The sequence below is a fragment of the Microchirus variegatus genome (assembly GCF_963457635.1).
Source record: "Microchirus variegatus genome assembly, chromosome: 1".
In the NCBI taxonomy this organism is placed as follows: domain Eukaryota; kingdom Metazoa; phylum Chordata; class Actinopteri; order Pleuronectiformes; family Soleidae; genus Microchirus; species Microchirus variegatus.
The window spans coordinates 1,387,784-1,404,087 of record NC_139802.1 but is presented as its reverse complement, the minus strand read 5'-3'; the positions used below and the strand labels follow the sequence as shown (position 1 = coordinate 1,404,087).

The window sequence follows — 16,304 nt, the reverse complement described above, 5'->3', positions numbered from 1 at the left end:
TGTTCTAATAAATATGCTGAATAAAATGTTTGACATAATGGATTTAATCATAATTTTTTTATTGCCAAATAAAAACGTTTAACAAACCGCAGTGATTAGCAAGAGAATGCACGACTGAAGACGATCATGATCTAAGCTTTATTTGAATTCCCTTCTCACCAAGCTCATCTGGCGACCTTGAGCGTCTTGAAAGGCGCCTTCAAATATAATGCATTATTATTATTATTATTATCTTGAAAAAGGACTATGAAAGTTAGCTTGAAAGAAGTGGAAATAATCCTTAATTCCATCATGCTGACGTGTAAAGTTACATCATTTTCCTGAAGTTGCTCACAGCCTCGTTCACTTTCTCGAGTTCGGTTTGGCTCTGCCGTAGCTGCGGAGAAAAGGAAGTGATTATTTACCCGCAATCCACACCGTTCACTCCCAGAGAAACCCTGCCAATTAAATTCATTTATCCCACCTTCTCTGTATCTTGCTCCTGCACCTTCACCGGCACCTTCTCCTTGTAGTCGTTCTTCAGCATCCTGTCTTTCAGTTTCTCTATCTGTTTCTCCAAGTCACATTGCTTTGTCATCAGCTTTGCTACTTCCTTCTCCACGTCAATGAGACCCTGTGGGAAGACGACAGAGGTGAAGTTCAGGGCAACATTTATGAGGTTATTTCAAAGCACAGAGGAAATATTAGTTGAAATGGAGCAAATCAGTGTCGGTAGTATTCCCAGTGTGTGCTTTGTGCCCTTTAACTACTCTAATTTAGGTTATGTTCGTCTAAACAAATTAAGTAAATGAGTGATACGTGGTTAGAGTCTCACTTCTGGGGCAGCTAAACAAATCCAAGACTAATGTATTTGCACATCACAGATGGGAGGGACCAAACACAGCTGAGCAGATTACCAGCCCTCACCTTGAGCAAAAGGTTGACAGTACATCTGTCAGAGGCAATCGCCACAGCGCAGCCCTCAGGGACAGGCTGGTTAGCTGTCAGAGAGATGACGGCCTGAGAGTACGTCAAGGTCTGAATCTGCAGACTGTACTTCTGCACCAGGGACGCTGTTGTCGAGTCTGTGCACTGGAGAAAACCTGAGAGAGACGTGCACACTGAAGGTTAGACAACATCACAGTATCCTACCCGACAGCATACATTAAGGATTCGATGGTCCTGAAAATTCACATATAAGGTTAGAACAGGGAGGTGTTACATGTGTGTGTGTGTATGCTGATACATTTTTACAGCAGTCAGACATTGACAGTGAGTGGTTTTACTGTTGTTCCTCATCAGTGGATACCTGTGGTCTGTTTTATCCATAAGTTTGGTGACTTTTCATACCCTAATAATACCAAAAACTCAGTTTCTACCTAGTGGTAAAGTTGGGTTCAATTCCATATGTTAGTCAGACAATGTTGTCAAACATTGTCTAACTAACATATGGAAACATTGTGAAGGGTATAAAAATATAAAATCAGTACTAGAGCTGAAACGATGAATCGATTATTAATCGATTACTGAATGAATCGACAACTATTTTGATAATCGATAATCGGTTTGAAGCTTTTTTCATGATTAAAAACAAGATTTCCTGATTGTTTTAGCTTCTTAAATTTGAATATTTTCTTGGTTTCTTTGCTCCTAATAACAAAGAAATCATTAAAACTGAATCATTTTGGTTTGTGGACAAAACAAAGACATTTGAGAACATCGTCATTTCCAGCTTTGACAAACACTGATCAACGTTTAACATTTTCTGACATTTTATGGACCAAACGATTAATCGAGGAAATAATCGACAGATTAATCGATTACGAAAATAATTGTTAGTTGCAGCTCTAATCAGTACACTTTAGTGTGGGTATGTACTACAGTTGAAAAAAGGGAAGTGCTAAAGACACTGCAGTCTATTGATTGGTCAACAAATAGTCATCACTGCAAGCCAACAACAGGATGAAAAAGTTTTTAAAAATGGCATTCATTACAACAGCGAGAGAGAGAGAGGAGTTTCTTTTTAAACAAATAAGATTAGCACGTAGCAGTATTTAATGTGTCCCATTCTTCTTCTTTGTTGAATTTACTGGTGGGCCACACTGTGTTGCACCGTTTAAGTAGCCATCACCAGATATCACCATCTGGCCAATAGACCCCATGACGCAAATGCAAATCAGATCAGGGCTTACTTTACCAGACGTTACCATGGGGAGCTGAAATGCACCGTTATACTTGGTGGAAACGCGGCTATAAGTACATGCATCTGCCACAACAGCAAAAAAAAAAAAACATTTAAAGTCGAAAAATATCCCTGTCGGAGTTACATATAATATATTTCTTTTTTTGGAATGCATTATTGTGTGAATAGTGTTTCACTACTGCAGCTTACCGAGCCAACACTTCCTTCTCTATCTGTTATTTATTAGTTTAATCTGTTTTCATGCTGTGCAGGTCATAAGCTCAACATATGTTTGGATTATCAACTCTATTATTATAAAAGTAAATAAGAGCAGTATTACGCTGAATGCTTTGAATCATCAGTGTAGAGTACCAGCACCGTAAAACCGTAGTAATGTAAAAAAAAAAACTGCATTATAAGACTAACACACAGAAACATACTTGTTTTAGTCATTTCTAACGTATAATTAAGTTGGTGTGTGTGACATCTTACAGTCGGTCCGGAGCTTGTTCAGGTTGTAGTCCGACCTGAGTGACCGGGTCGTCTTTATCACGGTCATTATGAAGTCCATGTCGCGGTCGACTTCCTCACTGTGCCAGCAGAACTGCATCGAATAATGTAAAACTTGTTGAAACATCACACAAACACGAACTTGACTAACATGAGTGACTCATATTTAGGCTACGTTTACACTAGCTGGATATTTTTAAAAACTGATATTTTCTTCCCTCCGTTTTCCAAAATAACTTCGTGCACACATCATCGTTTTCAAAAAAAGTTTCCATTTATATTAACCCGCAAGAAATAAGCTGTCAAGAGCCGTCATAACTACGCTTAGCCTGTGGGTGGCAGTGTAGGAAGAAGGAGAAAGCCATACAAGCCAATCAGAATCCTCATCGACAACAACAACAACAACAACAACAAGAATAACAACCACGACTGACCTCTCACCCTCGATGTATGGACGTAACTATACAAGTGACAGAGTGACAGCAGCGATGATCCCGACATCCTAATATTCCGACGCCACTCTTCCGGGACAATAACCTCATTCTCAAAGTTCTCCCACCTGACAGCAGTCTGTCCATGTCGGACACAAAACCGGCGATGCTGACGGTGACGCGGTCACTGAACACATCTCTGCTCCTCTACGTAATATAGGAGCTGTATTTGCAAATGCAAACATGTAAAAATGATCATAACCAAATGTAAAAAAAACGTCGCAACTTTGGAGCGTAGATTGCCTAAAACTCTGTTTTTCCAAAATCTCCACTTTTGCCGGAGTTTTTAAGAAAGAACCGTTTTCAGAGGCGAAATCGCCGTTTGTGTGTAAACAAAAGGCAGAAACGCAGGGGAAAGTCTCCTTTTTAAAAATACCCGCGCTAGTGTAAACGTAGCCTTAGAGTAGAAGGGGTAGTATTATATAAGTTATTCTTCTTACTACTCTTTTTCAGACATGTTAAAATGTATTTTGTTGCTTTATTTTGTATGTTATTTTTTTGTTCTTGTTGTTTTTTTTAATTTTCATTTCTTCTTTCGTTGTTGTTATTATTCACATGTTCGAAATAAACTGAACTGAACTGAACGGAGTGAACTGACATTATTCACAGAGACATTTTTCTCTTTTCCAAACTCACCTCCTCAGTGTCGGGGTATGGTGTGACACTGATGCTGGGTGGATCGCTCTGGGGCCGTCTCCGTGGTAACCTCTGGTAGAGCTCCTCAGTGACGAAGGGCATCACAGGAGACAGGACGCGCAGACCGACCTCTAAACAGGTGTAAAGAGTCTGTCTGCAGACCAGAGCCGCTCTCTGGCTGACGCTGTCCTCCTCTGCTTTACTGAACACTGGTTTCACACTTTCCTGGACATTGAGAAGAGATGGAGAAAAAAAAAACAGATGTGGATTTTGTTACCGTCGACATGCCCTCGCATAATCTATTTCAGGTGAATGGACCTCAGCTGCCTGATATTTTCTCACCAGGTAGACATCGCAGAGCTCATACAGCCAGAAGTTGTAGATGGCGGTGGTGATGCCTGGGAAGTCATAGGCTTTAAAGCCAGCGTCACACGCGCCCACTGCAACACACAGTCTAGACAGAATCCACCTGTCTGACACGCTCTCATCTCCACACAGCTGCGTGCATCAGAACCATGAAAAAAAGAGGAAAGGTTTTCATTCAGTTAACATGACTCCAGAGGTGGATGTCAATGCGTTTAAGTCGATGAATAATAAACAGGGCTGCAGAAGAGAAACCAACAACAATTACGAGCTCAAAATATGATTCTTATGATACCAAGCGAACAAAAATCAGAAACATGGAGCTGTTATGTTCTTCTCTGCTGGTCTCACCTGGGCTTTCTCTGAAGGTACAAAGTTGTCTCCCAGAGTCCTCATGGCAAACTTCACGGCGTTCCACAGTTTGTTGCAGAAATGACGGTAACCGAGGATGCGGTTGACATCCAGGTTGATATCCCGACCTGGGGGACAACGAGACGGAATAAATAATAATTCAGTTTACACTGAAATAGATGAGTTTTCTGACAACTGACAGGACTGAAATGGTTGGGGGTTTTTTTTGAGCCCAGTGTTTTGATACATGTTATGAATTCAAAGCAGATGTGCAGGCTGTGGTGCCAACAGAGGCACAACAAGGGAGAAAAGAAACACACAGCAAGACAAACAGCTTCACCTTGGCTGGTGTAGGCACACAGTGCAAAGCGGAGAGCATCTGTGCCACACTCCGGGATGCCATTTGGGTAATCTGACTTCTGGCCCTGCTTTGCCTTCTCCACCTCCAGAGGATCCAAGTTGCTTTCCGTCAACTGGGCATGGAGACCCTGGAGGGTAGAGAGAATAAAGAGGAATGTTCTCACTGAAAAATGTGTTATGTTGCGTGTGAGACACTCCTTTCAGCTGCTTCTTTTTGTCTTCACTGAACAAAGAAGAAAAAAAAAAAAACACCTTTACAGGAAAACATTTACCAGTCATCCAGTGCCCTCTAGAGGACAGTGCAGCTATGTTTGACTGAGCACCTCTCAGCTCGTGGAGAGATTGATGACCTCAATAAAAGCTTGTTGGAGGCAAAAAAAAAAGGTGCTTAATAAAGCTTACATAAGAACATGAGCCTCTGAGGAGCAGTGAAAGTGTGGCGACCACATAAAAGACAACCCAACAGGGAGACGGAGGAGACTGTGTGTATCTGAACATGCTTCAGATTGTGATCAGGGCTGTACCTCTAGGGAGATCCCTGTAATGACATCCAGAGGGTCAATGACGTTGCCCAGGGATTTGCTCATCTTCCTTCCGTGGGCGTCTCTCACCACCGCATGCAGATAAACCTGCAAAATAAAAGATCCTCATTACAGAAGCATATCCACAATATAAAACTAATACTCTATGGTGTGCTGCGTTGCCATTTTGACAGTTCTGAGAGGTCCTACCTCTTTGAAGGGCAGTTTGCCCGTCAGTTTGAGGCCCATCATCACCATACGAGCTACCCAGAAGAACAGGATGTCATGGCCCGTCTCCAGCAGGGTGCCAGGATAGAAGACGTTCAGGTCCTCGCACTAAGAGAAGATTGCAAACACAAACATTTATAGATATATAAACTGAGTAAGAAACATGACCTTAAATGTACACTGCCTGGCAAATTTTTTTTATTTATTATTCGCTGTGGCATTGTTTCAATAAGTTTATTCAATATTATTTAATTACCAAGATCTTATTATAAATACTGTCATATTAAAGATGCAGTTGGACCACTGTGTTACATCCTCTCCCGCAAATCCCAAAGAATCTCAATGTGGCTTAATTCTGGTGGACAGACCATGTGTGAAAATGATGACTCATGCTCCCTGAACCATCCTATTACAATTTGAGCCTGATGAATCCTTGACATTTTAATCTTAGAATATGCCTAAAGGACCTGGCCATTCAATACATGAAGGTTATCAGCTGACCTAGTCTTTTTTTGGGCACAAAACTGAAGCGACTCAATGTCAGATTCTAAGGTAGGAACTAAACTGGATGTTAGAGAACATCTATGGTAACAGCAACCAGAGAGACAACAGTACCATGAAAGATAATTGACTTCACTCTTTTACCTCATTGGGCCATCCAAAGATAGAGAAGGGGAAAATACCAGATGAGAACCAAGTGTCCAGAACATCCTCATCTGAAACACGGGAACAGAAGTTATTTAGTCATTTGATTGAATATATTATAGAATACAATAAACCAGATGGATCTGTGTGGTGGCATAACATTAAGCAATTGAATAATCATCATAACAATTGTAGAACGTGTTGGATATTCTTACCCTGTCTGAGGTTAATTTTATCCACAGACACATTGAAGCGTTTTGCCGCCTTCTCTCTGGCCTCCTCCTCTGTTCTCCCACTCACCCAGTAATGACCGTCCATGTCCTAGAGGACCAAAGCAAAAAAAAGGATAAAAAATAAATGAAGAGAAAACAAAGCAACACAAGACACCAATACATTTTTAGCAAACCTCGTCTCACCTCTCCTGGTTTCACAGAGGCATCATTGACAGTGATAAAGTAAGCAGGGATACGGTGACCCCACCACAGCTGCCGGGAGATGCACCAGTCCCTGCAAAAAAAGATGGATGAATCACATCGAAAGGACTCACTACATATCTGCTTAAAATTCATATTGGTTTCTTGTCCAGCGCTAAAACAATTAGTGGATAATATGCGCAGTGGGTCAACAAAATTAATTCAACAACAACAATTCTTAAATCAGTTTATTTAATTTGTTTTCAACACAAACCAAAATTATTCTGTTTCAATGATTTCTTTGTTATATGTAATGAGTCATCATGAAGTAACTCGGAAAATCAGAGCGCTTGTTTTAATGACAAAAAACACCCCAACACCTAGATTAATCGATTATACAAATAGTTGATTAATTATACTAATAGCTGGTTGCAGTATTATTTGGGTTGCTACTCATTAAAAACGGAGGCATTTGAAGACATTTTATTCTGTGAAATATTAACACAAATTTCACATTTTATAAAGTCAAAGGTTAATCAAACTTAAATCAACTTGTATATTAATTGATGCTAATAATCTTTAAAGGTTCAGTGTGTAACATTTAAGAGGGTATATTACCAGATATTAGATACTACCCATAAGTATGTTTGTACAGGTGTATCACCACCTTAAAGAAACTGCTTGTGTGTGTAGTTTACACAGAGGCCTTGCTTTTACAAAGTCCAACATTTTAAACCCACAAAGAACAGTGAGAGACGTCTCCATCTATGGGGGAAATTGTCAGTTGACACACTTCAATCTCACCAGTAGATGGCACTCATTCTTACACACTGGACCTTTGGGTTACAGCCATTTTATTGTGAGATTCTGTGTGAATTATGATAATTTACCTGATGTTGTCCATCCAGTTGAACCAGGTCTTGAGGTGGTGCTCGGGGATGATTTTGAGACGTCCCTCTCTAACAGAATCAGCCGCCTGCTTCCCCATGTCTGCGCAGCTCACATACCACTGTGGCTTCAGCAGCGGCTCCACGATGTCCTTGGAACGACTGATGAGACGGAGACACAGAGAGAATTAGAGGATTATCCTGAACGGAATGACGAGACCTAAACAAAATGAAATGTGTTCGACTGGCACTCGTAAATTCAATGATACCTGCAGACTGGAACAACCATAGGGTTATCTTTGATTTCTTTAAACTGGCCTCTGTCCGTGAGAGCTTGCAACACTGCTTTCCTGGCCTCAAAGCGCTTCATACCCTATTGGACAGAAAGAATAGATGAGGAAATAAAATTGCCACACCTGGCAAACTATGGAGGGGGATGACTTTAAGTGTCACAGTGGAAATGCACTCATTGCAGGGGGACGGTCGATAATGAGACAGTGTACCAGGAAGGGAGGAGGCACATTAATGAGCAGGCCATTCTCATCCAAGATGTTGATGAAGGCCAGATTGTGTCTCTCTCCAACCTCGTAGTCATTATGGTCGTGAGCTGGGGTGATTTTGACAGCACCTGAATAGAAAACGGTGCAGGAGGTAAAAAAAGGGAGAGGAAAAGAGGCAATAATGAGGGGAAGTGGCCTGGTTTAATGATTTATTATTCACAGCACACTGCAGACTTGTCATTTCCTGTAACAATACCTACCTGTTCCAAAGTTCACGTCCACAAACTCATCCATGACGATGGGCATCTTGCGGTCACAGAAGGGATGTAGCACCGTTTTCCCCTTCAGATGCTGATATCTGGGGTCGGCAGGGTGGACGGCGACAGCACTATCTCCCAGCATCGTCTCAATACGAGTCGTGGCCACAATCACCTCCTCGTCTGAGATACGAAAAAAGCAAGATTATTACTTAGACAGGTACCTTACCTTTGTAAAAAAAAAATATTTCCCCATTAGTTTACACACCTGATCCATCAACCTTGTAGGCAAAAGAGACCAGGACCCCAAACTCCACTTTCTCTTTGTAACCAGGCACAGGCAAGAGAGTCCTGCCAGTGAGTTCCCGCTTATCCACCTGCAAACCAACCAGAGCATTTAATCAAGAGAAAATTACATGGTCTATAAATGTTAGGCTCTGTATATTAAAAATAAGCAGCTGTAAATACTAAAAAACAATTCTGAACTCATGTTATCAACTGTGGACTCTATGAACAGATTCTTCACATGAATATGCAAAATCCTTCAGGGGTGTTTTTGGGGTCACAAGCCTTCTGCTGTTTGTTTCTAGTTTGACCAAACACGTTTGAGCAGGCTTTTGTTTTGCGGTTCCATGTGGAGGGCAAAGGAGCACAGTGATCAAAATGCAATTAATACGACGCTAATTACTCGTGAGAGCGCGGCCTTGAAAGTGGCATCACGTCAAGCACCCAGGCACCAGTCTCAGAGAGTCAGAGGAGTCTTGGAAAATAAGGCAGCGGACTTACCAGAGAAAAGGTAGACTTAGGACGCATTTACATTTAGTAATTGTACTGCTCCATTGCATCAGAGCCCACACAGACCTGCCAACCTCTACGCATTTTGACATTAAACTACGCTACTACGATGTTTCACTTCAAACTACGCAAAAAGAGAATATCGGCTTTCAGTTCATCAAATATGTATCAGTGCAGCAGCCCACAGGCTACAGTCAATGGGTCTAACTTTAGCAACTTTAGGCTGCTGGGAAAAACAACTTCGAAATCGATTTGATCACTCTCGGTCCATTTTGATAGTCTCGAGAGTTTTCTTAGTTCCGGCGCTGAACGTCATTCCTACGCTAAATAGATCAGGTGTGTGTGTGTGCGCGCGCGTGTGTGCAGTTAATAAACATGACGTCACACAAACCTGAACAGAAGAGAACATGTGCCCCTCAAAAGTCAGTTTAAGAGACATTTGTCAGTTATTTCTGTTATGCTGAAGTCCTCTTTGAGGGACATAGCATAGCCCTTTGTCATTTGTCAACTGCCTTTTCATTAGAAGAGTTCTTGTTTTCCTCATTGTCTATTTGTATGTTGAATATCTGACATAGATGTGAGTGGGGAAGTGATTAGCAAGCATGTGAAAAGATACATATTAATCATGTGTGGTCAGCCAAAATAACAAAACAAAAGGTGATCAAAAATGGGGTAAACTGTCCCTGGGACCCATCTAAAAGACCACCCTTGGGTCCCGGGACACACAACATTGAAAACCTAGCAACATCACTAGATAGGCAATAGGGTGCAGAGCCTTGGTTTGCCACTGATTATACAGCCCCATCAAGAAATTATTATTTATTGATTTTTGTTTATTTAATGGCCTTTAAAAAGCCATTTTTAGCCAGTTAATAAATAGGTTGTAAAAAGTAAAATCTGTCATGTGTCATTTGTTTACACTGCCACGGCTCCCCGTAGAGCCTGCCCCTGCTGCTGGAAAAAAATCCTTGAGGAAACACTAAAACATGTTTTGATAAAAGTGTCTTTCTGTAATGAATCAACCCTGATCAGACCTGGTATTAATATCCTTTCAGACCCCTGAATGATCACAAGTAGAGAAGTCTAAGTACAGGTCTGAACACACCAAATTGGCCCTAAATGTATTTTTAGATCTGGACACAAAAACCCATTTGGGGGTGGTTTGGTGGATACATATACATTAACACAATCTCAAACAACACAAACTCACTCACAAAACTCACAAATGTACAGTCAGACTCTTTCAAACATCATTTTGTCCTCACAAAAGAACACATGATATATTTACATACAGCGCGAGATCACATATGTTCACAGTATCGAAATGCTGTTGTGTTAATGCTGGGCACTTTATAATAATCAGATCGCTCAGGACAAATGTTAATACCAGGTCTGAACAGGGCCGAAGTTGGACTTTGATTCAGACAAGCCCATTTTCCTGCATCCGACATAGTGACTATGAGAACTGTTTTAAAGATGTTTAACAAATACCAGACCACTCTTACAAATTGACATTAGTTTATCTGTGAGCTGTCTGTGGTCCAACCTCAACCCAAGGTCCTTGTGTTGAAATTCTCAAACAAAAAGATAAATTACCTCAATGTCAGAGATGGCAGAATTTAGAGAGCAGGACCAGTTGACCAGCCTCTTACTCCTGTAGATCACTCCTTCTTCATGCATGCGGATAAAGGCCTCTTGTACTGCATAGGAAAGTTTCTGGATAGAGAGCATTTAATAGACATTAGAATGAGGAATATTTCAAACTTCTATTTAGTCCAAGGGTTTCAGAAAACTCACAGGGTCCATGGTGAAGCAGGCTCTGTCCCAGTCCAGAGAGGAGCCAAGTTTCTTCAACTGGTGGTAGATGCGATCTCCCTTCCTATAAAGGCAAAACAACATTTCCACCGTGTTTTACTCAAACATTAGCTGCACTTTAAGAGCTTCGATATCTTCCTCAACTCACTCATTCTTCCACTTCCAGATTTCCTCAATGAACTTTTCCCGGCCCAGGTCGTGGCGACTCATACCCCGCTCTCTCTTCAGCTTCTTTTCCACCACCACCTGTGTGGCAATGCCAGCGTGGTCGGTGCCTGGGTTCCACAGTGTTGTCTCGCCTCGCATCCTGTGCCTGGGATAAAGCACACACCAATTCAACACATGCCTTCCAGACGACTGTGGGTTCTCAGGTAATTGCAAAGACGCAATGTAGTTACCATCTGGTCAGAGAGTCCTGAATGGCATTGGTGAGTGCATGACCCAGGTGAAGTGATCCAGTCACATTAGGTGGTGGGATGCACATCATGAACATGCCACGAGGGTTCTGCTCACTGATGCTCTTCCTCTGCAACATATAATGAGCGAAGGAGAAATATTGTTACCCATGTCCACATGCTGTTTATCTCAGCCTCTTTGAAAGGGAATTGTTGATTTAAAGGTCCCATATTATATCCTATTATTTCCTCCAAGTTAAACTAGTTCCCTGGTGTCCTAATGAACATGTATGTGACATGCTTTGGTCAAAATACCATAAGGATATAGCACCACAGCAGTTCAATCACCCTGACACAACAGCCCTGTTCAGAACGCTCTATTTAGTAGTATCTCTTTGGGAAAAAAAAAGAAAGTAAAACAAAACTTAAGGGACAGGAAATGACATCAGCCACGGAGGCTACTGGGAGCTAACAGCAGTTCAGATCATTTGCAGGCTCTAGCAGGCACGTTGCCGTTATATATAACATGTATCCACTGGACAGATAAATCCTCTGAGGCTGGAAGTTGTGTAGTACTCTGTGCTGCACTGTGGAGCCAAGAATAAGACTTTTCGCGGACTTCTACGGATACCGTTGCCCTCGCCAGCACAAAGCGGAGCTCCAGGAGACAACAATTCCAGGAATTTACCACCTTGTGACGTCCCAAGGAGTGCGGAAGTCAACATCGCATGTTTTATCTCCTGTACTTGGACTGAGGAAGACCACAAAAACATGAGTGATTCACCCTTTTTCACACTTTGGCAACTAATAGGGCCTCCAGAGTCCCAAATATAAGGATTTAAATTATTAAAAAGTTGATTTTGCATAATATGGGACCTTTAAGCATAAAAACACTAAAATAAAAAAAATTAAAAAAAATAAACGTTCATCGTTGAGAGAGGTGGAAAGGCTGGTGTTAGGGCTGTGCAATTGAATTACGTTTACAAAAATAAAATAATCGAAACAAAACGATTATTCCAAGAGGGCTTTCATTCTGAAAATTACACTTTTAATATTATAATGGTGTTTGACTTCCTGTCCTACTCGTCACCCGGCAAAATAGAAAAAAAATGTATTTAGATGCAATAAATTCCATTAATTTCAAGTTCAAGTCAGTGAGTAATCATTTGAAATAATCATGAGTTCAAGTTTAACCCAAATAATTATTATAATTTATATAAAAGAGCAGCCCTAGTTGGTTTGGCAATATAAGGTAAATGTGAATGTGTGTGCAGCAAATAAAAGAGGATGTTTAGACATCTAGTGACTGAAACCTTCCTTCAGCTTCCACTGTACTAGAACAGAAGCAGAAGTGGCTGATACACAGGCAAATTGAAGAATGTGTAGACTGATGAGGAAACCACAATGTCCCACTCCTGGCAATCTTTATTTAAGTCATCAAGCAGCACTTTCTTATCCTTCTGTGGAGTTGTGTGCCACCTACTGTTTATCTAGGTGAAATAACACCCAATTTTGGCTTTACAGCTGATAGAAACATGTGCATTTTCATCTGAAAATGTGCAATACATTTCAATACCATGTGTTAATGCTGCATGAGGAGGATGACATACCCCATACTCAGGCTTGAAGAGTCCCTGCTTCTCCCACCATGGATACCATGCAGCCTCCACATACTGAGGACTGTAGGAGTCAGGAAGTGGACTGATGACATCTGACATCAGCAGAGAAAAAGAGAAATTTTATTTTTGGTTTACATTGTGTTCTTAGTTAACTTCATGCAGGCCATCTCTTTAGTTTTCAATAGGCTGGAAAAAAAACTTTTTGTGACAACTTTGACATTAATGTATCCGCCATTAATGTACATTGTAACACTGTTAATAATTATGAGTTAATTCCCTCCATTTAATTTACTCTCATCCTGCTTTTGCCATTAGACACCTTTTTTCTCCCCAGGAGGAGTGGGGATGTTGTATGTGATCACTCCCAATTCTTTCTTCTCAGGTTTGGCTTTTTTCTAAGAGGAAAAACAAATAAACAACACATAATGATTTATATTTTCATTTTTCAAACCTGCACTTAAGTCTACAAGAAAACTTCTGATTGTGTAAGTTGAGCATCTGTACCTCTGTTGCTGGCTGTATCTTTTTCTTTGCCTCCATATCCTTCTTCTGCTGGAACTTTTCCAGCTTTTCTCTCTTCTTTGCTTCCTTCTTTAGCTGAGCTTCTGTCTTTGGGGGACCTGAGATAGGAAATATCGCAGAAAATTTTGATTGCTGTTTACAAAAATAAGAAATATTCATCAAGTGTGGCAGAGAGCTTACTGACCGTCATCTGTGGTTCCTGCAGAATCAACAGCAGGACCACCATTAGCAACTTTAACTTCTGAAGGAGCAGTCGCCATCTGTGTAACTGGCACCATTTTCTCACACAGAGTGATCTTCCCCAGCACTTTAAGAAACTGTGGCTGATTAATGCAGGTTGTAAACCACCTGGTAACATTGGCCAACATCTTGCGGTCTGAAGGCTCCAATGCCTTAAAAAAAGTTTAAAAAATTAGATTAATTATGGTCAGGCATAGTTCAGGCATAATAAGCAACCATGTTGAAAAGCATGGTGACTTATGAAAGACCATATTTGTCAAACATATTTACATATTTGAAAGGTAGGAGGACAGCTGTAGCAACAGCCATATCAGCCAGGGTGATGCTCTCCCCCACCAGGAAGGTTTTTGGTTCCAGTGCCTGATTGAGAACCTTTAGAACACGCAGCAACTCTGCACGTGAACTGTGTTGGAGCTGGAAATGCAAGTATAACAATTAAATTCATACTTTATTTAGAACCCATAATCCAGTAAAAGAAAAAGACAAACAATAGGTAGTAGGAATGTAACATAATACATACAAATATCATAAGTATCATAAGTACTACAACACAATAAAGAGTAACTAGAAAACTAACTCAAAAGGTAAATAAAAGGAGACACCTGTGTTAGACCATTTATAATTTTAGAAAATTTGTTATCTCACAAGAAAAAACACTAAACACTAAAATACCCAAGTAAGGATTTGGAGGGTCATCTCACCTTCTTATCTACTCCCATCATCCCCATCAGTGGGAAGACCACAGCACAAGACACAGGGGTGAGCTCATTGTCTGCAAAGCTCAGCCACTGCCACACCTGGCTCTGTTGCTTCACACCAACACCAGACATCTTCCCCTGAGAGGCCAGATACCATGCCACAGCACTGGCTCCACTCAGGACAGTATCACCTTCCCCAGCTCCCAGCACCAGAGTCGGTCTGGATCGGGCATTCAGCAACGCAGGAGGCTCTTCTGTGGCAGTTCGAGGCCGAGATGAAGGACAAAACTCTGCAGCCAAGAGAGCTAGAAGACTCCTGAAGTCATCAGGGTGGGGGGACACGTAGAGTGTGGCCATCTCTGGTGGAGAAACAGTAACGGTCTACAATGTAAAGTGGTTCTGACTATTAAATATAAGTGCTGCAAAATCAGTTTGCCTGGAATAGTATTAGAAACCTCAGTGGAATGGGTGTGTTTAATACTCATTGCATTTTAAGGGGAATGAAGGTTGTACAATATGTCAACAAAAAGGATTGTGAGGAAAACACAGACTAAATTCACCGTTTTACAATGTACGGTGATTGTTTTCTTAGCACACATGCTATCCACCCAGTAAAGCTGGTTTCTATCACCTGTCACAGGCTTTAGAAAACTAATCAAACAGGCTAGTTAGCTTTAGCCAATGCAATACAAACACACTAATACAAACCTCAGTTTGGCACAAACGGAGAGCTTTGTACGTCACAATGCGTAACGCCGCTGTTTTAAAGTTGTTCTTAATTTAGTGTTTATAAAAAGCGAGTTATTATTGAAAACATGTTGCATACCTTAGAACGACACAGGGGGACGTCAGCTTTAAGTTAGCAAACACGACAGAGCCACATGAGTCTCACCGCCTCCCTGCGTCTGATGCAATGAAGACTTCCGGGTTTCGTCCGCTACTTCCGGCCACAAACGGAAGTATATTTAAAAAGTAAGAAAGTAAGACAAGACAAGTTGATTATATTGATATTATGTTATAGCAATAATAACAAAACTATTTATATTATTATGAATATTATAGTTGTTATTATACAATCACAGTTGTAACTAAAACTAGTGTACTCACACTCACTCTCTCTCACACAGGATTTGAATATGACTTTATTACAAGTCATTAACTTTGTTAATGACCCCCCTCAAAGTGGAGAAGTAGAATCACAGTATTGCAAAAAATAAAAAAATAATAAATAATTTGTTGTGCAAGTACACAATAGAATAATCTATGCAAATATATGTTTTAGGTTACTGCAGCTAGATTAAACATGTATTTTACACTTCTGGGTTGTTTCTAAAATAATGTGATAAATCGTATAAAGTGGTTGTGTAAATTAGCAATGTAACTGAAATCATTGTAGATAAGGTTGAGGAAGAAGTGTATTATGTATTCAAGTTAAGTAAAAGTACAAGTACCTCAAAATCAAAGAGAAATATCACTAAATAAACAAAGACAGACTTGGTGCATGTTACTAAGGCTTGGCAGCAATCACTTTATTCAAATGTACACATGCAGTATCACACAAGAGTAGTCATTAGAATTACATCCAAAAGCACAGTGTGTTTTAAATCACAGTTCAATCATCTCTGAGATTCAGCAGATTATTAGAAAAGCCAGCTTCCACAGTGAAGTGTATCTACATTAACTGTGTGACCACATGAATGGAGAAGCTGTGCAGCAGAGGATTGTCCACTGGTCACAGAGTTGTCGGTTCAAAGCCCGGCTCCTCCTGTCCTTGGCCTAGCAGAGCAGCTCATAGCTGCCATGGTGTGTATGTGTGTTTGGGTGTGTACTATGGCAAAAAAAAAAAAAAAAGTTGTCCAGTGCTTTGTATCCCACTAAGATAAGACACTTACATTTC

General features: G+C 40.7%; 1 protein-coding gene across 1 annotated transcript; it reads right to left on the bottom strand.

The window, feature by feature from the left end:
* Nucleotides 1-77: 77 nt before the first annotated feature.
* Nucleotides 78-15,313, bottom strand: vars1 (valyl-tRNA synthetase 1). Its single transcript, XM_083888951.1, has 29 exons — nt 15,234-15,313; nt 14,411-14,766; nt 13,980-14,123; nt 13,654-13,861; nt 13,452-13,567; nt 13,267-13,342; nt 12,939-13,039; nt 11,332-11,459; nt 11,082-11,246; nt 10,916-10,997; nt 10,715-10,834; nt 8,592-8,700; nt 8,327-8,506; nt 8,070-8,194; nt 7,836-7,939; nt 7,570-7,728; nt 6,683-6,773; nt 6,482-6,587; nt 6,267-6,337; nt 5,604-5,729; nt 5,397-5,501; nt 4,853-5,000; nt 4,513-4,640; nt 4,141-4,296; nt 3,799-4,023; nt 2,654-2,765; nt 907-1,082; nt 464-613; nt 78-376 (listed from the first exon to the last, which is right to left on the bottom strand). Exons 2-29 carry the CDS (start codon nt 14,762-14,764, stop codon nt 308-310), a joined length of 3,834 nt encoding a protein of 1,277 aa, XP_083745077.1. The 5' UTR covers nt 14,765-14,766; nt 15,234-15,313; the 3' UTR covers nt 78-307.
* Between the last annotated feature and the right edge of the window lie 991 nt (nt 15,314-16,304).